This window comes from Schistocerca piceifrons, chromosome X (assembly GCF_021461385.2).
Source record: "Schistocerca piceifrons isolate TAMUIC-IGC-003096 chromosome X, iqSchPice1.1, whole genome shotgun sequence".
Taxonomy (NCBI): Eukaryota; Metazoa; Arthropoda; class Insecta; order Orthoptera; family Acrididae; genus Schistocerca; species Schistocerca piceifrons.
In genome coordinates, this window is record NC_060149.1 from 381,698,846 (window position 1) to 381,724,084 (window position 25,239).

The 25,239-nt window shown below is 38.9% G+C and overlaps 1 protein-coding gene across 1 annotated transcript in view; it reads left to right on the forward strand.

Annotated features, from left to right (window-relative positions):
- Window positions 1-25,239, forward strand: part of LOC124721735 (RUN domain-containing protein 1-like) — a 182,325-nt gene that overhangs the window by 102,279 nt on the left and 54,807 nt on the right. Inside the window, exons 8-9 of the mRNA XM_047246836.1 lie at window positions 4,886-5,021; window positions 22,332-22,531. Coding sequence (XP_047102792.1) covers window positions 4,886-5,021; window positions 22,332-22,531 — 336 coding nt within the window. The remainder of the gene's footprint in view (window positions 1-4,885; window positions 5,022-22,331; window positions 22,532-25,239) is intronic.

The following is a 25,239-nucleotide window of genomic DNA, read 5'->3' on the forward strand; positions in this document are numbered from 1 at the left end:
GCTCAAATTGATACATTTACCCTTCTCCATTATCCCTTAAAATTTTTTGATCATTGTTTGAATTTGACGTATTTTAATCAAGTTTGTGTCCAGCAGTTGTAATTAGGGCTCTAACAACCATACTGTTTAGTATAGGGTGAGCTACATTAAACTGCCCCACAAAATAGAAGACTGACACAGAATTGAACACTGTGTTAAGATAAAGATTGCATGGATGTTTTCAGCAAGGTAGAGCAACAACAAAACACTTCCTTAACAATCTTGTCACAAGTGCATAAGATACTTGGTGAGGGGAGGACATTTGATAGAAGCCGTGCAATCTCCAGGCCACCTTGATCACTGTTCTATCTCCCTGTTATTATTACCTGTGGGGCAAATTGAAGGGTCAGGTGTACTCAAATAATCCTCACATACTGGAAGAGCTATAGCAAAACAATGAAAACACTATTGCTGCTAATCTCTCCAGGCAGAACATTCTCTGTGATGTTCAGTAACAAGGATAATCTCTTGTTAGTCTTACTGTAAGTATTTTCTGGACCAGTTTTATTTTTGCTCACCCTTTACTTAAAACTCCAGTGATGATGGATGATGATGATGATGATGATCCATTTCTTACAAAATTGCACTTGAAATTCAGTGATGGCATACCAGATTGCAGGCTCTCCCTGTATGTAATGCTCTTACACATTGATTTAATGTACCTATTCCATGTTGTGTCTGGTCTATGAGGCCGTAAGTACATAGGTATTTCAACTTCGTAAAGTCTGTGATCAAACAATGAGACATATGAAAAACATATGATCAAGCATAAACCATTCAGACAATCAAACTGTATTCTACAGGATATGTGTACTCAATATTACATTTTTTTAAATGTCCATCTTACAAATCAACATGTACAGTTCTGGATTCCTAGACTATTGTCTGCTGTTTTAAATTTTGTGAGTGAAGTCTGTATACTGTATATTTTGATACCATTTCTGCATGTTCTTTAATATTTACAATCAGTATGACTTTGATTCCTTGGAAATGCCTGACACCCTTATTAATGAACAATTTCCCACTACAGTGAGTGAATATGATCAAACTGGTAAAATAATGTATGGAAATTTCTGGTTGAGAATTATGAATTATTTGGGAGTAAAGGAGATGACTCACTGAAAGGCAGACAACGCTGCACTGTCGATAGGGTTACAAGCAGGAGGTACAGAGCTTGTCTAGCATTTGGAATGCACTTTCTTCTTCAAGCTTATAGGAAACACACCACACACACATGCACACGCACACATGCACGCACGCACGCACGCACGCCTATGTCCCTAAATTTCCCGAAATTCGCTCAGTCGACTGCTAGCTCTTTCCTGACCCACGGCAAGTGTACTGAGATTGGGTAGGGGTGTGAAATGGGGGTGGGGTGAGTGATGGAGAGAGGCAGGAGGCAGGGAGGGGGGTTTGGGAGAAGCGGCTCATAGTAGAGTGGGGAGCTCTCTGAACACACGCTATTGGGGGGGGGGGGGTGGGGGGGGGGGAGGGGTGGGGAGGGGCAGCAGGTTACACTAGGCTTAGACCAGGAAGTTTACGGAAGCAAAGGATGTGCTGTAAGGGTAGCTCCCATCTTCGCAGCCGAGAAAACTTGGTGGGTGGTGGGGAGGATGCATATGACACAGGTTATAGAGCAGCCCTTGAAATCTCACATCCTGAACCACTGAGTGGTCCACCTTATTTTTGGCAGCATTTTGGCAGTGACTGTTCATTCCATTGGACATCTTGTTGGTTGTCATAGCAGTGTAAACCACTGTGAGTGTTTGCAGCAGAGCTGGTATATAACATGGTTGCTTTCACAGGTGGCCCAGCCTCTGATGGGGAAGGATAAGCCTGTGATGGGACTGTAGTAAGTGGTGCTGGGTCGGGTGGATTGGGCAGGTCATACATCTGGGTCTTCCACAGGGGTATGATCCCTGTGGCAGCAGAATGGGGGTGGGAGTGGCATATGGATGAACTAGAAGGTTGTGGAGGTTGGGTAGGTAGCGGAACACCACTTTGGAAGGGGTTGGAAGTATGTTGGGTAGGATGTCCCTCATTTCTAGGGCATGATGATAGATAATAATCAAAGCCCAGATGAAGGACATGGTTCAGTTGTTCCAGTCTGGGGTGGTATTGGGTGACGAGGGGATGCTCCTTTGTGGTTGGTTCTTGGGAGGGATATGAGGATCAGGTGTGTGTAGGGATATGGCACAGGAGGTCTGAATGTGAATTAGGTTTTGAGAATATTGCCTGTCTTCAAAGGCCTTTGTGAGGCCTTCAGCATATTGGCTGAGGGAGTTCTCATCACTGTAGATGCATCTACCATGGGTGGCCAGGCTGTATGGAAGGGATTTTTTGGTGTGGAAATGGTGACAGTTGTCAAAGTGACTGGTGGGTTTGATGTGGACCCAAGGTGTAGATGGAGCCATCTGATAGTGGGATTACACTACCTGTCCCAATTTGTACCACCTGGATGGTGGAGTCTCCCACACTCCCAACTAACCATGCCCTGGTCATCTTCCAGTACTTGCTAGCTTCCAACCTGGCCGCGCCATCCTTTTCCAGGTCCCTCTCTAAGAAAAATAACTACCTTTCAACAGAAGGAAGGATGGTCCTACACAACCTAAAAACAGATCCTGTCCTGATCATCCTCCCGGCAGACAAAGGTTCCACAACTGTTATGATGAACCGAAGTGACTACCTGTCAAAGGGCCTCTGCCAGTTGTCCGACACCTACTGCTGCAAACTCTGCCAAAGTGACCCTATCCCAGAAGTCCACCTTAACATCAGTCCCTGGTGAAATCCTTAGACCTTTCTCAGAACGTCTCCCCTGAATCCATCTCCCTAGTCGCCCCAACAACAGCCCACACATCCACGTTCTACATGCTCGTATCTGTACTCTTCACTGTTGATGCAACCTTGCTATACACCAACATTCCACATGGCCATGGCCTTGCCATGAGTGAACACCATCTCTCCCAACGCCCTGCAGTTTCCAAACCCACCACTTCATTCCTTGTACACCTAAGCAACTGCATCCTAACCCATAACTACTTTACCTTTGAATTGAAGATATACAAACAATTCATGGCACAGCTATGGCCACCCGCATGGCACCCTCTTATGCCAGCCTCTTCATGGGCCACGTAGAGGAAACATTTCTAATTTCCCAAAACCCCAAACCCCTGATCTAGTCCAGCTCTGTTGATGACATCTTTATAATCTGGACCCAAGGCAAGGACACATTCCTAGCTATCGATCTCTTCCTCTCAGATGGCTCCATCCACACCTCAGTCCACACCAAACCCACCAATCACCAACAGTACCTGCACATTGACAGCTGCCACCCCTTCCACACCAAAAAATCCCTCCCATACAGTCTGACAACCTGTGGTAGATGCATCTACAGTGATGAGAACTCCCCCCTCCCAGTATGCTGAAGGCCTCACAAAGAACTGCAGGCCTAACTCACAAACAGATCTTGCATATGATATCCTCACACACACACACCTGATCCTCACATCCATCCCAAGAACCAAACACAAAAAAGCACCCCCATTTCACCCAATACCATCCCGGGCAGGAGTGACTGAACCATGCCCTTCATGAGGGCTTTGATTATCTATCACCATGCCCTGAAATGAGGGACATCCTATCCAGAATACTTCCAACCCCTCCCAGAATGGTGTTCCGCTGCCCACCCAACCTCTACAACATCCTAGTCCATCCCTATGCCACTCCCACCCCAATTCACTGCCACAGGGATCACATGCAAGACCCGCCCAGTCCACCCACTCCAGTCCCGTCACAGGCTTATCCTACCCCATCAGAGGCCAGGCCACCTGTGAAAGGAGCCATGTTATATATCAGCTGTGCTACAACCACTGCACAGAATTTTACACTGGTATGTCAACTGGAATGTGCAGCCACCTCCATACTGCTGCCAAAAACAAGTTGGACTACTCAGTGCCACTACATGCAAGATTTCAAAAGGCTGCTTCACAACCTGTGCCATTTGCATGCTCCCCATCACCACCAGCTTTTCTTAGCTGTAGAGATGGAAGCTATTCTTACAGCACAACCTTCACTCCTGTAACCGTCCTGGTCTAAATCTAAGGTATGTCGCTGCCTCCCTCCCCCAGCCCCCACCAAATAGAGAGAGAGAGAGAGAGAGAGAGAGAGAGTTGTTTGTGTGTGTACACACACACACACACACACACACACACACACACACACACACACACACACACACACACACCATCCCCCCCCCCCCCCCCAGCACCCCCACTCAATTTGTGCCGCCCCATCAGCTAGTTGTGTGCTGTTATCTCACGTTTAGACACTATGAAATCGTGTGGCCAGCCGTCTGCCACCTGCCCCCTCTACCTGCACCCCTAGCTAGCCTACAGATGGCTCCCCACTCCTCCACAAGCCACTAGAGCCTTCCCCCCAACCCCTTCCCTGCCTCCCACCTCTCTCCATCCCTCAGCCACCCCCCACCCCACACCCCCACATCCACCTCCACCAGTACACGCACTGTGGGTGAGGAAAGTGCTGGTAGTTGACTGAGCACAATGTAGGGAGACAGGTGCATGTGCATGTGTGCGCTGTTTTTTCCTACAAGCTTGAAAAAGGAAGTGCATTCCAAAATCTAGCCAAGCTCTGTACCTTTCATTTGTGTCAATGATGATGCAGTGCATCTGCCTTTAGGTGAGTTGACGCCTTTATTCCTAAATAATTCAAACTGGTAAAATTAATGTTGTTAACCAGCTGTTAATGTAGCACAGTAAACAATCACGCCTGAATGTCTAGCTAAAATGTGGAATGTTGTAATATGCTTATATAATTTGATTTATTCCAGATTCGAGAGGAAACTATTAATATAATGAAGAAAGCTGCTTCTCTTTTACACATGTTTGCTGCACTGCAGTTTGGATGTGGTACAGATAAATTTAGGAAAAACTCTCTAAAAAGAACTGTTAAGGCAAATCATTGGGGTGAGTTTCATTTTGTAATAGTTCATGTAAGGTGTTCTCAGTAAGTTATGGATATTGTTTGATTTCAAGTGGCTGAACAGTCTTCGTAAAATATATTCTTTGTGTCTTTTGCACCACACCTCCCCTCCCCCCCCCTCCCCCCCTTCTCCCCCAGCCCTTTTTCTCTCACTTCCTTCCCAACCTTTAGGTTTTCTTTATTAATCCACCATCGTCCACTTCAAATTTTTTCAGTGTTTAATTTGTTAATTTTCAGTTGTTACCCAATAACCTTATGTCTTTGCTGTGTACCCGATTGCACAAAGTGATTTATAATCCATCAATACATGCATAGTTATCCTTAGTCCTTATGCAAGTGAACATAATTCGGGAGTCTGCCATTAAACTTCTGAAAAAATCAAATAATTAACGTATTAGCAAGGTTATTTCCATTCAGCTACACTTAATTCATGACAGTTAATTTATAATATGTTGTAGCTAGTGGAAATATGAGACAACATCTGTTTTCTAGTTACATGTAACCTTTGTCTGATTTTGCTGATGCCGTGGATATTTGTTTGACTCCATTACAGTCGTGCACTCTTGCAGTGGGAGATGTCTGCTGATTAAAATGAATTTGCTGATACATGAATCTGTTTGCAGCTGCAATGTTAGTCACTTCATCAGTTGCTGATGGAACTGAAATACTGTTATTTACTTAAATGAATTCGAAAGTGGAGAATCGTTTGATGTTCTGTAAGTGTGTGAACACCATTCAAATGCACAAATATGGATGATAAACGTATGAGACTAAATTAGCGGCTTGTTTGTTATTGCAGGAGTAATGTAGGGAGATAAGTTTTCATGTATGTGAAAATTTGTCATAAATTCAGTACTAACTACTAATAAATACAGTTTTCATATCCCCACTGGGAAATTTTTCTGAAAATTATTGAAAGATTTGAAATGCTATTTGGCTATCTGTCACAGAAGAGGTGCAAAGTAATAAATTACAATGTTTTCAGTATTAACTTTTTGAAGAATTCATAGCAAAAACATGACAGGGAAATATTAATTAATGCTTAGAATTTGATGTCAGTTGTAAACTTTCTGTGTTAATATTACCAGAAGAGGTAACATAAAATATATGAAGGATGGTATTGGTGAAGTTAACATACATCCAGTTTTAAATACGCTCTAGAAAATCAACAGTTGATTTCATCTAACCTCTGCCCCCCCCCCCCCCTCTCTCTCTCTCTCTCTTCTCTCTCTCTCTCTCTCTCTCTCTCTCTCTCTCTCCCACACTCCCTTGTTCATAGATAATAGTTTTAAGCACATATCAAGTTTAATGTAAATATAAATTCCAAGCACTCCTGAAATGGAAAGGTTGTAGTCATACGTTCAGTGATGTAATGTGGTTTTCTTGCTGGATACAGTAGTCCACAATGCATTTGATGCAGAAAAAGAACAGTGCACACATACAAATGAATGCAAATTCAGTGGAGGTGTCTTGTCTGCACAAGCTAGCACAAAACATGGTCAAAGACATTTCAGTTCAGGATTGTAATCACAAGATATGTTTGTCCATGGCACATAGGTAAATGTCCTATTCCAGAGTCCTACAAACACCACCACAACACACAAGGATACTAGTAGCCCTCTATTTGGGTTTACAGACACTTCTGATACAGCCACAAACTGGTGGTTTTGTCCAGTGGATTTGCTAATATCAACCTATCCAGTATCAGGAGATCAGACCAAGTGATATGAGTGGTGCATCGTCTGGTGGCGCCATTGCTGTTGTCTTCCACTGTATTGATTACCTCTTTCTGGATGCTTCCTGCTATAAATGCTGTGAACTTTCATCATTTCACCATCTTCTTCTTAACCACAGTTATTTTCATGAGATACAAGGTCCCTCCTCCCTAAGCTCCGCTACCTGGTGGTGTGGTCTGAGGTGTTGGAAATGGTCTGCTGCTTCGGTGGTGGCAGTACCCAGTGGAGCTCGGGTGTACTTGATCACAGGTGGTTGTTACGTTGCATGAAGCAGATCCCATTGCTTCCCACATTCTGCATCATGTAGCTCCATACTAACGTTAGAATGCTGGGAATCTATCCAAGGCCTTCCCAAAGGTGTCTACCTACACTGGTGTGCCAACTGTTTGAGGCACCAGGTAATCATGTGATGCCGCTAAGACCAAAACCAGTAATGTACAAAGGCAGTAGCAATGCAGAAGCTCTGCTGGTGAATTCCCTTTGACAATGTCCTGTAAGGTGCCAGAAAGTTGAGACATGGCAGTGTTTTTTTCATCTGCATTTCAAGTGTGTTGAGCTGCGCCATACGAGGATGGGTGGGATGCAGCAGTGCAGCAGTGCCACTTGCATTGCTATGCGTGCTGCAGTAGTGCTGGCTTTTTTACTTTGTCTCTGCTGAGATGTTGGGCCAGGGGATGCGGCCCCGCATGAGCAGCTTCATTCTTGTGAGGCCCCAGTGGTTGGCATAGAACATGCAAATACGAGAGACCACAGGGCCACTGCCCAGCCTTGATCGTTGTCTATTGTGCAGAGCAGAACACCCTATGAGACCTGCAACTGCTGTTGATTGAAGCATATTTTCAGTCTGTGCTGCATAAAACATAAAATTTTTTGGAGGACAGGATCTTGTGTAGTTGTGGTCACCTTCATGGCTGTGTCTCAAAGAGAATTTGTATTTGTTGAAGTTCTGCATAAATGACAAAACACATTGATTCTGTGGAATCAAAGGTATGATTCAGGCCAGTGGATAACATCAGGTGAGCATCTACATTTTTGAGCTGGATTGTTGCGAGGCAGTAAATAAAGTGCTGATACTTGCTGAGAAATACCACCAATGTGTAGTGCAACTTGTTTTTACTGCCAGACAAAGCAGCATGGGATTTGTGGTTTGTTCATTCTCTAAAGAAAGGAATGCAACTTCTGGGCACCAGAACAATGGGAAGAGGCTCCTCACTTGTTCTCACTGTAATTAATTTGAGCTGAGGCCAATGATTTGAAAGTGAATGGGATAGATTGTTAAGATCTGTCTGGAGTCTTATTCAATGTAATTGTGCCAATGTCATGTTGGGCGGCATTTATTGCTGTTGCCAAAGCTCGTGCCAGAGCCTGTCACAAGCAAACTTTGAGTTCTGAAAAGATTGGTGACATTCTGTTGTCCACTCAACTTTTCTACCTTTTTTCTGAAGATCATTTCGTGACTGAGTTATATGTTAGGCCAGGGAGATGAATTTTCTATGGTAATTTATCTTACTTAAAAAGGGTTGTCACTAATTGATGTCAGTAGGCAGAGGTAACCAAATAATTTATTCCAGATGTTTCTGAGGTGATTGAAAACAATTTGTACTAATAATATCACACAGATATTTGATTTCAGGTTTGAAAAATTCACGTTCATCTTTAGGCATATCTGTGACAATATGAAGACACAATGGAATTACATACCTCAGCAGCAACTGGGCACTGATTGAAAATCAATTGGGGGAATTTGAAAATTTTTGCTGGACCAGGATTTGAACGCGAATCCTACTTACTAGGAAGATGTTCTGACCACATAGCCGTCCGGACACAGTGGTCATTGCAACTGCACGGATTACCCTGTTACACCTCCCATCAGACCAAAATTCTCAACTTATCTGCACACTACAAATGTAGTGCCCCTTGCCCATTATCCTCGGTATTCATGGCATTTCGCTGATTCCTATAAGAGTTCAAGCCTGAAGAGATTGTTGGCCATCTGGCCTTAATTATTTATACAGTGTATGTGCTGTCTGTTCTTTTGGACATGTCCAAAAGAACAGATGCCACATTTATAAATATGACAACATTGTCCAAGCAGTTTTTCGCAACAGACAATGCCACTTGTTAGTTGTTACTAGAGTGCTACCTATGCCACGTGGTAACCGATTGTAATGGTAAAGGCTAAATGGTGTGTTGATTACCATAAATTCTCCAGACTCATCATCTGACTGCAGCTGAAATATACTTCTGACAAGTCTGCCTTGGGAAAAATATTGTCCATTGGTGATTGTCTCCATCAGCTCCTCAGGTTGTGTAATCTGGTATTTGTCTAAGACTGGTTGAGCATTTATTGTGGCTTTAAAGTCGTAATATATGTGGTGTCAACCATCCGTGTTCTCTCTCTCTCTCTCTCTCTCTCTCTCTCTCTCTCTCTCTCTCTCTCTCTCTCTCCCCCTCTCCCTCCCTCCCTCTCCTTTTTTTTATTTATATATATAGTGTAGGTATAGCCCACTGAGATGTAAAAATACGTCATTCTTTTTATTAAGTCTAAGTCCTACATGAAAACATTGTGCATTGCAAGTGGGATGCAGTATGCCATACAGAAACAGTGTTTAGCTGATGGCTTTAACAAAATGTGGACAGATAAATTCTTGGAATATCTTAAACCTGACTTGAATAATTCAGAAAATACTGAGCACAGTGATTCAATGTTGTTTTAAGGTAGTTTTGTTGGAATTACAAATGTTTCATCTAATATTTGAAAACCACATGCTTGAAATGCATTTAGAGCACAAATATTTGTAAATGTGTCAGAAACCACAACGTAGAAAGTTAGTGTGTTACATACTTGTGCATGGTATATAAAACATAACAGCCATGTAAAGAACTTTGTTGATGGTTGTAATTTATAAACCATTGATCAGATGGGTGTGTCAGGGGAATTCCAAGCTTATCATAAATTGGTGTAGTGATGTCAACTTGCAGCTCAGTGATGAGCACCTTTAAAAGCTATACTGGAATGGTATCAACTTGTTGTCACAAGAGGTTTACACTCTGGCATTATTGCTATTTTCTGACTGGTGTGTTGTTTCATTGTTGTGTGGCCCACAATATGAAAACTGTGTCTCCAGGTGTGGGCATCAAGAATGTGGATGGTGGTATCGGGTTTAAGTTTTATGTTACCAGAAGTAGTTATATTTTCTTGTCACCACTGACAAATCTGTATAAATTTTTGTCATGGGCATAGCAGTGTGCAGTTTCTATTAACACAGAACAAGGTCAGTGCCTGCATAAAAACGACTGCAAAGTCACCCAAGCAGCCTGGTCAGCAAAGTCTAGCTCAAAATGTGGTCCAAAAAATTTTTAGTGAAGTCCGTAATCACAAGCAAAATTCATTCACTTCCATCATTTTGGAGTCTGCATCTGAGCTGCTGCTGTCTTTGTGGGATACCAGAAAATGTGTTATTTTTTAAAGTCTTTCATCATGTTTCACATCTTAGTGAGCAGTTCATGATCACTAGTTTTTGCACCAATGTTGTGGATTGAACTCCAAAAGCTCTGCTATTTTTCATAGAGTAACAGGAGGAGACACTGGCATTTGTGACCTATCTTTCAGAGAGAGTCATTATATTTAACAGTCTCATTGGTGGTAATTACGAGGAAGTTGGCTTGTGTGCTGCTTATGGATTTCGCCCTCTTTATTTTTCCCTCATTATCATAAATGATACAAGGGAATGCACAGATCACACTAAACATTTATAACACACATATTCATCATAAAGGAAATGTGACTGTGAGCACAAAGAAAGCAATGTTTTAAATTGGGTAGTGGATTGTACTGCATAAATTATGTATGACATAATGTGCATCTTCATATTTTTGTGGTGTAATAACTGATCCATTAAATTTTGGGAGTATAGTCACATAAACACTATTTCTTCTTCTTCTATTTTGGACATACACCTTTCAGCTACCTAAAGAGTGATCCGACAGCGACAACTTCTTCTTCTAATATTAGTGTTTATTTGACTGCACTCCCAAAATTTAATAGATTATTTATGACATCTTTCATGTTCCATAAAGCAGTGATCTTGCAAGAAATGTTGTTATGAGATGTTAGTTGTAGTGTCACGGTACTGGTAATCACACAGTCTTCATTGTTAAGGAGGAACTAGAAAGTGTATTCAGTAACCAGATATGCTCTCTTTTGAAGTTCAACAAGAGATCAGTAGAAAAAAATGAGGTATAGTGAGGTAGGTTACTCAACAGGAGGGACATGCACTCAATATTCTTCAAACTCAATCCCCCCCTCCAATATACAACTGTTGCCATCAGCTATCTCTGTGGACACTTTTGTTGTTGGATTTTTAGCCTGCAGGGTTGAAGTGCAAACTGTTGACTTGCCATAGTGACAGATATTTTAAAATTTTTCAACCACGCAGTTGATTGAGGCAGTTTGTTTTCACTAAAGAATGTGAATGAGTTCCAGGTGTGGGATGTGGTTGTTTGGTATAAGATGTCAGGTTAACCAGTACATGTATACTGGGTGATTGACAGCTCCAATGGGCTAAGTTTGCATATACCAGTCACCACCCTGTGCTCATCTTTATTGCTGCCTAAATTTTATTGTCTTCCACAATAGTGCCTTCAGTTTCTCACATCACCATGTCAACATCAATTCTGATAAACATCACCTATGCAAAAGTGCTTTGATTTGTTAAATTAAATTACAAGCTTACTTTCCCCATAGTCTACATTTTCTGTACCATTAATAAGTAATTTCATTCATCTAATACATTTGGACACCATATGTACTAATTGAATGCTATGTGTTTGATGATTCACGGTGAATGTCATATAGCTGGATGGTTACATTTACATGCTGATGAAGTCATTGACATTTTTTTCCAGATCAAGATTTTAAAAGAAACTGCTTGGGGCTTGTGAATCAAGAATTATCATTACATGTATTTTAGCTCTGATTGACTTGTTAGGTATATTCATCTGTGTGGCACATACTGGAGTTCAAAACACACTTCTGCTGGTGGACTTATAAAGGTGATACTGCAGTTTCTCACAGAAATTTTTGTAAGATAACTGAAAATGGCTACCACATGTAGGACATATTTTGGGTTGTAACTTTTTCATAGAATTTCAGCATTCATGTTGGCAGATGATTATGCTCTCATAATTTCTCCTGCAATAGTGACTTGTTACTTTTACACCACTGCTTTTGACCAGTTATGGTAGACGTCCAGTATTGCTCTGTTTTGCTTTCTTGTGTGGAGGATCTTTATCAAAATACTGTGATTTTACACTCGACTTTCATTTTACTTTTGTTCATTGTCACTATAAAAAATTATTCTTCAATTTATTTTTATTTATCTTTTTTAAATAATTTTTAAACTATTTCAGGTAGAAGTCAAATATGTCAGGAGAAAATATATTATCCTTGTTTCTGTGCTACACAGTGGTCTCTTATTGAAGGAAACTTGCGCAAAACTCTTAGGAAACTTCATGTAAAAATTAAATCATATTCCATCAAAAATACAATTTTGTTTCAGAAAATGATGACACTTTGAAGAAGATAGTTTGGATCATAAATTTTGCTGGAGAGATAAGTGATACTGATAGACTCAAATTTTTACACTGATGAATACAAGTCACATAACTTTGCAGCAATAACTTCTGAACTGACAAGAGTTTAGATAGAAGTGGTGGCAAGTAGAAAAGAGGGTTTCTTGGACTTAAAGAGTACTTCTTAGGTCACATCATGCTCCATTCCAGATGTCGTACATTATGAACAACTGACAGGTTTTGGAATTATATTATAGTTGTAACTAGCTGATTTATTTTACTGCTAGAATTTCATGTGTAAATGCTGAGGGGACAGTACAGGCATGTGGATGTGAAGCAATTAGTCAGTGATGAAGGTGTGCATGCTCACGTAGGTATCCACAGTGACTCTAGTGAACTGAAGGTTGAACACTGCTGAGACCGACAGGCAATACTGTGACTTCAGCAATCACTTTATCTCTTTCCTAATTTTTTTTCACATTGCTCAGGGAAATTATGTTGATTGCTAGACGTGGTGGTGATTTTGGAGCTGTTCTGCACTCAAAATGGATGTGAAACTTTTCACTACTGTGCAGAAATGCTGTCTTCAGTCTTTTTCCTTCACTTGCTCATACAGCCCTTATCAAACTGCAGATTTTACATCAGAATCATAATAATAGTTAGCCATTATCTGTGGATGAAGAAAACATCTGATGACGTGCTGAATATAAATTCAGTTTTACACAGCAGAGCTAACACAGTGCTCTCTGAAGAACCCAACCCTGCTGTATTGTAGGGGTGTACATTTATAGTTAATCTTTGGAGCTAACTACATCAGCCAGAAAAAGATAATATCATTTAGAAGATAACAAGATAGAAGAGAACAAAAAAGTGTAAAATTTCAAGGTCGAAAAGGTGTCCCGTCCAGGGATTTTAGCCTTCTCAAGCTCTTGTGGGTGGAACACAGCCTCACATGCAGTTGAATAGCTATGCATTCTACAGTCCAGTTGGTCTGACTACAAAATAATGTGACAAACTGAAAAGATGAGGACTGTCTTGGTTCAGTCCTAGGCAGTTAAAATTTGATTATTGTGGTCAATTTGAGGATGGTTTTGGGAGATTTCTCACATTTGTCCAGTTGAATGCTGGCACTATGCAACACTTTCTGTAACTGACCCAAAAATGTAGATTTTGAAATACAGTTCATTTAACTTTAGTTATGCTGATCAGCATTAAAAGCCAAAAGCATGGAAGTAATGGAATAACTCCTTTAACATGGTCAGATGTGAACTATGTTAGTAATTGAAGTGTTAGAGATGTCATTAAAGTTGAATAAGGGTTTCTTAAAATTTATCCCCTGTTTCCATTTTGTGGAGCATTAAAGTGACATTTTATGTTGGTTATTTTTGTCAATATCTGGCAGGATTTTCTCAGTCGTTTAGAATTTTTATATTTCAGGTTTCTAATTTCATTGTCAGCCTAACATTAGTGGAACATAATAAATTTTTTGTGAATATTTTCCATCTATGTTCCTTAACTCATTGGTTACCCTGATGATATAATTTTCGACTGTGGAATCAAAATGGTAGCATTCATATTTGTATTAATATTATCAAAAGACTTCATACACTATTGGAATACACATACTGTTTAGGTGTCAAAGGAATCTACCTTAAAAGTACTAAGTGGATAATCATCAATCCCTTGACATACAAATAGTTTTGTATGCATTTTGTCAAAATTAGTATTCAGGGAATAACAGATTCTCAAACTCACCAAACTGGATATAGCAAAAATCGCAGTTTTAGAATTTGCTCCCTCCTGGATAAATTTCTGTGGACACCTGTGTATGTTCACCATGTATGAAATGGGAGACGGACATCTCTACTGTATGATGACCACAGAAACTTTCAGTGTGTTGCTATGAGAGGGGGATAATGATTTGTACCAGAAAATTGTATGAAGACTTATGGGTGTTGCCTTCACTTACATCAACATGTATCTTTCTTCTTGTCCCATTGGTGTTGGAGCTTGACAAGGATGACTGTTAGTAAACTTATGAGACGTATATGAGAGGAAGTGAATTGTTGCTGGCCTCTTCTTGGCACTTATGCTCTCAGAAATTCAACAGTAAGCCTCTCAGTGATACAAAATGCTTCTCTTGTAGTGTCTGTAAACTGCAGTTTGTTGAGTAACACTCACCATCCTGTAAAGAAAAGCACTGCTCTTTGTTGGATCTTCTATGTACTCGAATAATCCAATAAGATAAGGATCCCAGATTGCTGAGCAAGATTTGAGAGTGGGCTGAGTAAATGTTTTGGGAGCCACTTATTTTTTGTATGAATTACGTTTCCTTAAGATCCTTCCAATGAATCTCAGCTTGGTACCTGCTTTTCCTACTAGTCGTTTTATGCGATCATTTCACTTTAGGTCAGTCTGGGCAGGTACTCTCTGGACTTTTACATTTGTTATACATTGACAGTGACTTATTGCCAGTAGTATAATCAAATAGTAATGGGTCTGTTTGCATTTATATATGCAAGACCTTACAATTATATATATTTGGGATCAATTACCATGTAGTGCACCAATCATTGATCCTCTACAACTATTCCAGCATTTCACTACAGTCATTTGGCATGGATAATGACATCATCTGGAAACAACTTCACAGATGTTCCAACATTGTCCAGTAGATCGTTTATGAATATTGTAAACAGTAATATACCTATAATCCTTGGGGTACTCCCAAAATTACCTTTACATCTGTCAATATAATCTCATTAAGAACAATGTGTGTGCTTCTATCCCCTAGGAAGTCCTGAATTCAGTCACCTGACATCATACTTGGTAAGTTTGTCTTTTGTTCACTAAACAAAAGTGTTGGACTGTATTAAGTATCTTCCAGTAGTCGAGGAACACAGCATCAACTTGGGAACTGTTATCTTCATCTGCCTGGCTCTTATGGCTGAACAGAGTGAGCCATGTTTCAGAGCTCTCTGGTAATGGAATTCATCTTGATTTTGATAGAGTAGAATAGAAAATATATTCCATAATTCTAGAACAGACTGATGTCAGTGATAGAGGTCTGTAATAAAAGAAAGAACTGTATTATGATATTCACACAGTGAAACAATTTTGGAAGACTGAATTCAGTAATTCAGCCTTCTCTCCATCTACCATTCTGGTGATAATACAGCCATTGAGTAACTAAATAGAAGATTTTTGATCTTCTTACTGACTTTATGCAAGACAAAATCTTAAGAGTTTTAATAAGATCAGTTTTTGAAATTTTTCTCTCAAATTCACTGAACACATCTCAGATTTCTCTCATTATGCTCATCTTGATATCATTCAGCATTTATTTTTGCTGCCATAATCAAGATGGCACCGGGTAAAAGTGTACAAATTGCCAATCCTGCAGTTCCAACGAATTTTGACCATAATAAGTGCAAAATATGTTCAAAAAGAGTTATACGAGGTGTTCTGTGTATTAACTGTAATTACTGGTACCACGAAAAATGCGTCAAAGTTAACCTGAAATACTTTAACAGTGAAGATCAGTGGACATGCATCATACTAGCTACAGAATCCAAAGTAAACAATACGCTAAAAATGCAAGATCACATAATTACGTCATTGAAACAAGAAATAGTGGTCCTCAGCCTCAAGCATGAAGGCCTACTGATGAAATATCAAGAACTATTAGTGAAGTGTAATGAACTTGAACTGACAGTAACCAATAAATCCATGAACAATGAACTCGTTATCTGCACCCCGAACATAAATATCAGTAACAAAAACTGGTGTTTGACAGGACAGCATGCTATGAGAAGCAGTCAAGCCGTAAATCACGCTCGGAGTGCAATCCTGAATCGTAACAGAAATCATAGGTGATCGAAGCCCTGTACAATCAGCATGTAAACAAACTGCCATCGAAAACAAAGCGAATATGAGGGTAGGCCTACGTGAATTGGATCCAGAAAGTGATTATAGAATTGTAACTTCTGGTAACCACCTGGTGCAAGATGCTAGCAAGGTCAATTTACAGTCTAACATTGCACAAGATCTTACGCAAAAATTAACCCAAAGTGAACAATCTGCCACACAGTGTGTGAGTAATTTGCCAGTGAACATAATTGCTCAAGCATCAATATATGTGCAGGACAAAAACGAAAGAAATTCCAGAATGTTACATAGCAAGAAAATCTCAGGAAAAATCAAAGTACAAATATTAAGTGACAGTCATGGAAGAGACAGTGCTTAAATACTGCAAGACAAACAAGGGTCCTCATACCAGGTAAAAAGCATAGTAAAACCTGGCGCTCCACTATAAGAGATGGTAAAAAACGCAGAAAATTTGACAAGAAGCTTCAGTACACGTGATACTTTGATTGTAATGGGGGAGGGGGGGGGGGGGTTCTAACGAGAGAGACAAACCTCTTGATCTAATGATGAAACATGTGGTAGAACCATTGGAACCAGTACTCGCTCTAAGTCACAAAATGAATATCATTATCCATCCTATACCCAGGAGATATGATGTTCATAATTTAAATAGTAAAATTAATACTGCAAACCTCCACCTGATTCAAGCACTGAATTTAGCAAAACATGCATACGAAAAAAGAATTGCTGTGAACTTTGAAATAGAGAGACTAGCCAGAAACCACTTCAGAACACATGGTTTCCACCTAAACAAATGTGGCGAGGAGATTATCTGCAATAGACTGGCCTTCCTGACAAGTATGGGAGACAATAAGAAACCAAAAGTCAGAAACCATAAACAGATGCTTATGAGCAAATGGATCAAGACAAACAAGATGGGAAATAAAAAGAGTAATAGTGGCCATACTGTGCAAACTACACTAGACAAATCACAGAGACAAAACACAAACCCCACTGACCCCTCAAAAAGGTCAGGAACCTGAAAGGATCAATAATGTTATGGTGAATGTTATTGAGACAGCCCTCTAAAATGACAATGTGATGCCTTAGTAGTGTGATGTGCATGTGGGTAGTTTTCAGGACCACCTGGAAGATGAGTCGGCTGCCAAGGACGACCAACAGAACCCGCACAACTGCTCGGAAATCAACATATCTGGAACACAGCACAATTTAAACTGAAGTTCAGTGACACAGTAAATATGACTTCAAGCCCCCTAAGTAAACCCCACTCAGACCTTGAAAATCTATTATCACAATGTCCAACGCTTAAGCAACAAAACTGATGACTTAAGCATTTTGCTGACCAGTGAACTCAGTAGTATGCCTAGCAGAGCATTGGCTCTGCACTGATGTAGTTAAGTTAATCTCACTATCAAATTTCAAATAGTGTGAACACTACTCAGGATCAAATGATGGACATGGTGGGGTTGCCAGCTTGAATATAGCCCACTTCCTACTCTAAAGGAAATAGGAACAGACAAGATCTTTGAATGTGCAGCCATAAAGCTTACAGATCTAAATCTAATTGTAGCTACAATTTACCATCCCCCCTCAAGTAGTATTGATGATTTTCTGTTACAAATGGACTTGTTTCTATCCAAAATAAGGCAGTGGAAACAGGATGTAATTATATGTGGTGACTTAATATAGACTTTCTCACCCACAACAGAAACAGGGAGACATTGATTAACATTGTAAAAACTTATAATCTGCATGGCCTTGTAAATGAGCCCACTAGAATAACACCCACATCCAAGACAGCTCTAGATAAAATTTTTGCAAATAGAAAAAACTTAACCCAACACTAGAAGTACACAATGCAGGATTCAGCAGCCACCAAGCTGTCATTCTAAAGGTCAATGTTACCAAAGATACCTCAAACTCAGTCCCACCTAAAACGTTACAAAGGTTTATCACTCAAGATAACTTGAACAAGCTAAATGCCCTCCTTAGTAAAGAAAAGTGGACAGAGATGTAGGCAGCCAATGATGTTTACATGAAATTCAACATATTTCTTGACACAATGATCCACCTCTTTAAAGAGGCTTTTCCACAAAAACCAATAAGAATAAATAATAATAATAAGAGAAACAAGACTTTGATTACACCAGCTAAAAAAATCTCTTGCAAACATGAAAGAATACTCCACATGTTATGTAAACAAAGAAGTGACTCCCCCAACTAACAGAATACTATAAAAACTACACATGTATCCTAAGAAGAATGATAAGACAGGCAAAAAGGATGCAAAATGATGAGTACATTGACAGATCCAGCAATAAAGTAAAAGCGATGTGGAATATTATAGAAGGGGAAAGAGGGGAAATCAAAGCTATACACATGAACATAGAAATCAAACTCAACAATGAAACTATATCTGATCCCGAAGTTGTGGTGAACTCTTTCAACAAATTCTTTACGAACATAGCTGAAAAATTGGTCAAAAAATAATCCTAACACAAAGTACCAACCAGGAAACCAAAAAATCACAAATGTGCAGAGTCAATTTTCATTACCAAAGTCACAGAAAATGATGTTGCCAAAGCCCTCAGAGAGTTAAAAAATTCATATTCAGCTGGAATTGATGGTATCCCAGCAGCTGTTATCAAAAATTGTGTACACACAATTGCTGAACCATTAACTCACCTCTGTGACTGTTCTTCCCAAGCAGGTACTTTACCTGAAGCTCTGAAACTTTCTAAAGTAATTCCTGTCTTCAAAAAAAGGTGAAAATAAAAATATGAACAACTAAAGGCCTATTTCAAACTCCTCCTGCTTTTCTAAAGTTTTTGAAAAAATAATGTACAAAAAACTGATGATGGACTTCATTGGGGGAAAAAAAGATTTAGTAAATTTAGCCCAACATAGGTTCAGAAGCAACAAATCTACTGAAACTGCAGTATATGATTGCATAAATATGCTATTAGATCTGTTAGATAAAAAAAATCCATAACAGGCATATTTCTGGATCTGTCAAAGGCTTTTGACACTGTTGGCCACAAAATATTGCTGGAAAAAATAGAACACTATGGTATCAGAGGAATTGCAAACAATTGGACTGCTTCATTCCTAACCAATCGGATGCCGAGAGTCAGCATGAAATACACTAATAGACAAACCAACTCAATAACTGAAATACTCTCGAGTAATGAAACTGTAAAGCAAGGTGTACCACAGGGCTTAGTATTGGTACCTCTACTTTTCCTCCTGTATATTAATGACTTGAGCCTGAATGTAGATGCACACAAAACAATAATATTTGCTGATGACACAACTGTACTCCTCAAAGGGGAGAATACAGAGGCTGTGCAAAAAGCTGTGAACTTGGCCACTGAACAACGCAGCAACTGGGCTAAAATCAACAGCTTAACTATCAACACCAAAAAGACAACTTCCATGAACTTTCACACAACACAAAATGCAAATTCCTCTCAGCCACATGTCACTGTAAATAACCAGCCAATAGATACTGACACTGTTTTCAAATTGCTGGGTCTGTGTGTTCAAGATAACCTGAAATGGAATACACATCCAGGAAAGGTAAATGCCCCAGAATTAGCACTGGCTGTTGTGCTTTGAGTGTACTGAAATTGTGCGCTAGCCTGAAAACAGTAACCAGTGCTTACTACGCTTACATACAAGCCCACCTAAAATATGGTGTGATATTCTGGGGAAATTTTCCAACTGCCCTGAGCACATTCAAAATTCCAGAAGAGAGCAATGAGGATTATTACTGGGAGCAAACCCAACTTCAGAAAGTTGGAAATCCTTACACTGCCTTCCCTATACATTCTTGAGACTCTAAAATTTTTCAGAAACCATGTAGTGCCAACTGACTCCAGAGTCATAAAAAATAATGAAATACATAAACACAACACCAGGAAAAATTCAAATCTACATGTTTTATGTACAAACACTCAACTGTGTAAAAAGGGCGCTTTCCCCATGGGCCTCCAACTGTTCAACCATCTTCCCATTAGTATTAAGTCCATCAAAGACAACATAAAATTTAGCAAAGCTGTGAAGTCATATTTGTTGTGTCACTGTTTTTACTCTATAAATAAATACCTAGAACAGTAATCTTGCTATCTATTACTGACACTGTTTTCAAATTCCTGGGTCTGTGTGTTCAAGATAACCTGAAATGGAATACACATACAGGAAAGGTAAGTCGTGTTAGTTACACTATTTATAACTCAAGAACGGCTGGACTGATTTGGCTGAAAATTGGTGGAGAGGTAGCTTAGAACCAGGAGACGGACATAGGATACTTTTTATCCCGTTCGACTGCTATAAAACATGGTATAACAAAAATGCATCTGGCATGGAATAACAAAACGCAAATGACAGCTAAGCGTCACTATAAAATGTGATATAATAAAAACGCATCTGACATGGAATAACAAAACGCAAATGACAGCTAAACGTCTATGGTTAAGTATCAGTATATATCATTAATTAAAAATTTAAAGAAATAATTTGTATTTTCTTTGAATCATCATTAACAATGCCGTGACCAAGACGATCGAATATTTCTCGACAAAGCCGTAATGCAAGAAGGATACAAAACATTGCGAATGAAAGGACTGAAGAGGAACAACAAATTGCCCGTGAAGAGCGCCATGTTAGTGTGGCTCGACTTCGTGCTTCTGAATCACAAGAGCAAAGTGAGGCAGCCCGTGAAACGGCTTGGTTAGCAATGCGAAATTGTCGAGCGAACAACAGAGATCAACATCCCGATGATCCCAACCGATATGCCGTTTGAGTTTAAAAGAAGTCAATTTCCGATCCGTCTTGCATTTGCCATGACCATTAACAAATCACAAGGCCAATCCTTGAAAATTTGTGGTTTAAATCTGGAATAGCCATGTTTTTCACATAGTCAATTATATGCAGTATGTTCACTAGTCGGAAGACCATCTGCGTTGCTTGTTCTTGCGCCTGATAATAAAACAAAAAATGGCTTGTATCACAAGGTACTTAATTGAAAAGTGGAAGCTATGCACTAAAAAACATAAAGAATAAAGACTCATTAAAATACTTAATTTTTTATTTGTATTTCCTAATAAAAAATTGAACTTAACATCCATAATCTGATTATTTATTGGCTTTCAGGCAGAACAGAGTTTGCCGGGTCAGCTAGTTTATGTTAAATTGAAAACATTGAGCAACGGAGTGAAATAAACTTAACCAATCTTTGCAATATAATACTTTAGGATACTATATGTTGATATATGTTAAGAATGTTAACTGACATTTTCCGACATCTGTAACACACTGTGTACCATCAGATCACATGGAATAAATAAATAAATAAACTGTACTTTGATTTCATTTGAATCTGTGGTGAAGGTCTCTTTGCTGTTGGACAACTTTCTAACATGGCTGTTGAGCCACAGTGGCTCTTACCCATTCCTCACAACCTGCCAATTGGATTTTAGTTTAGGTCGTAAAAAGTTTCATAAATATTTCAAAAGTCTCTGTGGTATATATGTGCTCTAATCTCATTTATTTTCGATATTAAACTTTCATATTTACGTGATTGTGATGGTTGCTGTGTTCCTTGTAATCAACTTATTGTCTGTATTTATGTCGGAATTATGGCCTTACCATGCAATTTTCTGAAACTATAACAGTCTTCTTGTTAATGGGTTTGTTCTGTTTAATCTCCAGTGTAATATTTGAAATGTCTAAAGAAACTGATGCAATCTTCTTAAACTATTTGTATACTGTAATTATTTTGTCAATTTCTTAAAAATCACACCTACACCAAGTGACAATTTGATTTTACTGTAAACTGGGTAGTTTAGTTCCAGTATTATGTGTGTCATTTTAAGTATATTACATAACTCATCCTGATTACTGTCTGATTGCTTCTTGAAATATGATTACATTATTCTTATGCTTATTTTACTTGCTACATTTACACTGCTGATAATACTTACCTGTAATAATCCAAATCTGTTAATTGTATTTTATGTGTGAAAAATAGTAGTTATTGTTAAGTATAATACCAAATGAATTCACCTGTCACTGTTCCTGTTCTTTTTCTTTATAGGGATTTAAGAGCTCGATTGGAACTTGCAGTGGATGAAGTTCTGTCATTGATCCTAAACCCTGTAAAAAATGTTGATGCAGATTATATGTCAGATTCTGATCATGATTCAGCTTTACTATGCAATGCTGCATTAACATCTGCAGTTAGGAAAAAGCTTGCTGTGAGCATAAAAGATCTTTTGCAACATGGTCTGATGCCTGTATGTATAGTTTTTCACAATATTTTTCTTCGAATAGTACATAATTTATTAAGCAAATAATTTCAGAATGAGTTTTTCTAGATTTCTCGTTTAGAAACTCCAGTACTTTTAAACAGCAATACTTGTAACTCTGTTTTATGGTCTCTCTTCAAATTGCTATCATGAAATTTTATACAATTACACTTAACTTCAAATTCTTTTACAAAAAATATATTGATCATTTAGCTACTTTTAGCTTACTGTTTATTACTAATTCTTTATATGGTCCTTTGTCTTTTGTGGAATGTCAACAGATTTTAATATGATAAACAAAAACATACATAGTGTTATAAAAAATTTCACATGCTTATATATTAGACACAAACACAAACGTATTTAATAATACAATGAATTGCCTTATTAGACCTTCTTTAGGCTATGTAACATCTATTTTCTTCTTTACCCTTTTTGGTTACAATTTTATCACTTGTTTCAACACACAGTACTCTACTTCATCATACTCATCTGGCTGTTTGTCATTTAGATACAGATGTGGTGGCTCTGGGTTCTCCATCAGGTCTACTTCCTTTGGTAATGAAATCCAGTGATCATTATGGGACTGGGGATAGTCATATGGTTTGCTACATTGTTGCGATGATGTTTGCCTCCTGCCTTGTGCTGCCTCTGTCCTATGTGTCCAGTAAGCTTATCACTTGCACATCTGTGGACTAGGTTCATGAACTTGCCTTGCAGTGATGCCTGAAGACCACCAATTGCCTGTATGTGTTACAAAAGGTTTGTTTCAACATAGACCCAACTTAGTTCCTCTGATTGCATTACCAGTTCTTGCATTGCATTGCTGTTCTTCTTTACGATCATCATGAAAACTTTTAAAGCTATAATTATTACTTTACAAAGCTTTTACTTTACAGTGAAACATAACTATCAATGTTCTTGAGTTGGTTCAGTCATATTTTGTGCTGATATATTTCTAGCTACTGAATATCGCACTTACTGGCCTACTTACACTTTTACTTTGTCTCTTTATCTGTGTATTAGTAATATCTATTCTGGCACTCTCAGCTGCCCAGTACAGTGTTCACATACGAACTACTAAACTCTTCACATCATTAGCATTAACCCCACTCCAGTACTTAGGGTAGCTGAGTCTCTTTTTTCCTATATACTTACTATTGACACTAATGTAGCTTTCTATTTTGAGCCCGAGTGGCTGCATAGTATTTGTTTTTCTATTTCAGCTAGTACTAATTACTGCGTCTTTAATTGTCAGTTATTAAAATACCTTCTTAGTGAAGACTGATACACTGCATGTACATCAGTCTGTTACCTCAACTTCACTTTGTGTGTTAGTTTACCCTCCAGTTTGAACACCATCTTTGAAGTTAAATCTTCCCACACTCCTATGTTTGACACAATTCCAATCTTATTCATAGTACAAGGTCCTCTGGTGTCATTACTATTATCCCAGAGTCACTAGTTTTCTTGCAGCTTTATCTCTTCAGTTTGTGCTGCCCTCCTTTTTACTCTGGACTAACATTCATTTACTTGCTTGTTCCTTTTATGTCAGCTTTTTTATAGACTTGGCATTTAATATATACCTGCTTTTTAACACTTTAATTCTCTTCCTACTTTTCTCTTCACGTTTCAATTTCACTTAAGTCTCCATATAAACCTAATACTATACAGCTAGAAAGAAAACAGAAGGAAGGATTGTTCTAAGCAGCTGAGGGGCACACAGTTGCCTTACTGTGTAGCTTCCCAAATAATGGGAAACTCCCTAAGCTTTCTTCAGCAGAATAAAACTTCCTCTGCCCAAATCCTTTTTCTTGCCTCTGACACACAATTTATATGTTCTGCTTTTGCAACAGGTTTACTCATGCTATCAGCCCTTTCTTTTTCCACCACTCTCAGCCTTTGTACATTAATTAGTTTACTAGTTTACTCTCCATCCATTTCTTCTGGATATGTAATGTCCAAAGTTCTCATTTTCTCACCTGTGTGGTTTACAAAGGTTCAACTACAGCCTTTTCCTTTTCATACAGTTTTACACAACACATATCAGAGGTCACATCACAACAATACATATTCAAAAAATCAACCTGTAAAAGCATGTTAATGCTCAGCTGATGATGATTAAAAACATGTGTTCAATTACATCACCATTAAACTGAACATGTAGTGTGGCTTCATGGCTAATTGCCTTTGACCCCTTCCCATTGCTCCGAAGATTTTTTAACACCTACCATGTCTGTTGTGTTTGGTAAGGCTTTGAAATACTCTTGATAAATCACTGAACCACTATTTATGAGTAGCTGTTACTCCAATCCCTCTACTAATACCTTCACAATAGGTTTAATTCCAGATACTGTTGGCACTGCCTCTGCTTCAGATAACAAAAGCTTTAGTTACTGCTTTTCTATGAAATTCTGGTTTATCCAATTGATTTTTAGGTTTTACTCTTGCTACAGACAAACATTGACCCACTTGAAGCATCCTGTAATGAAGCGACAAGTCACATATGTTGTGCTTGATACCACTCAGCCTGGGAGTCTACGGCAATACAGCCTCATTATCTAGTCTTAAAGGCAGTTGGAATTCCCATCAAATACGAATGTATAATGCTGCTTTCATCCAGAGGCACTGTTGAACTTTGTAATTTTTTCACTAGTTAAAGTTCATTAGTCTGTACTTTAGGTATCTTCTCAACA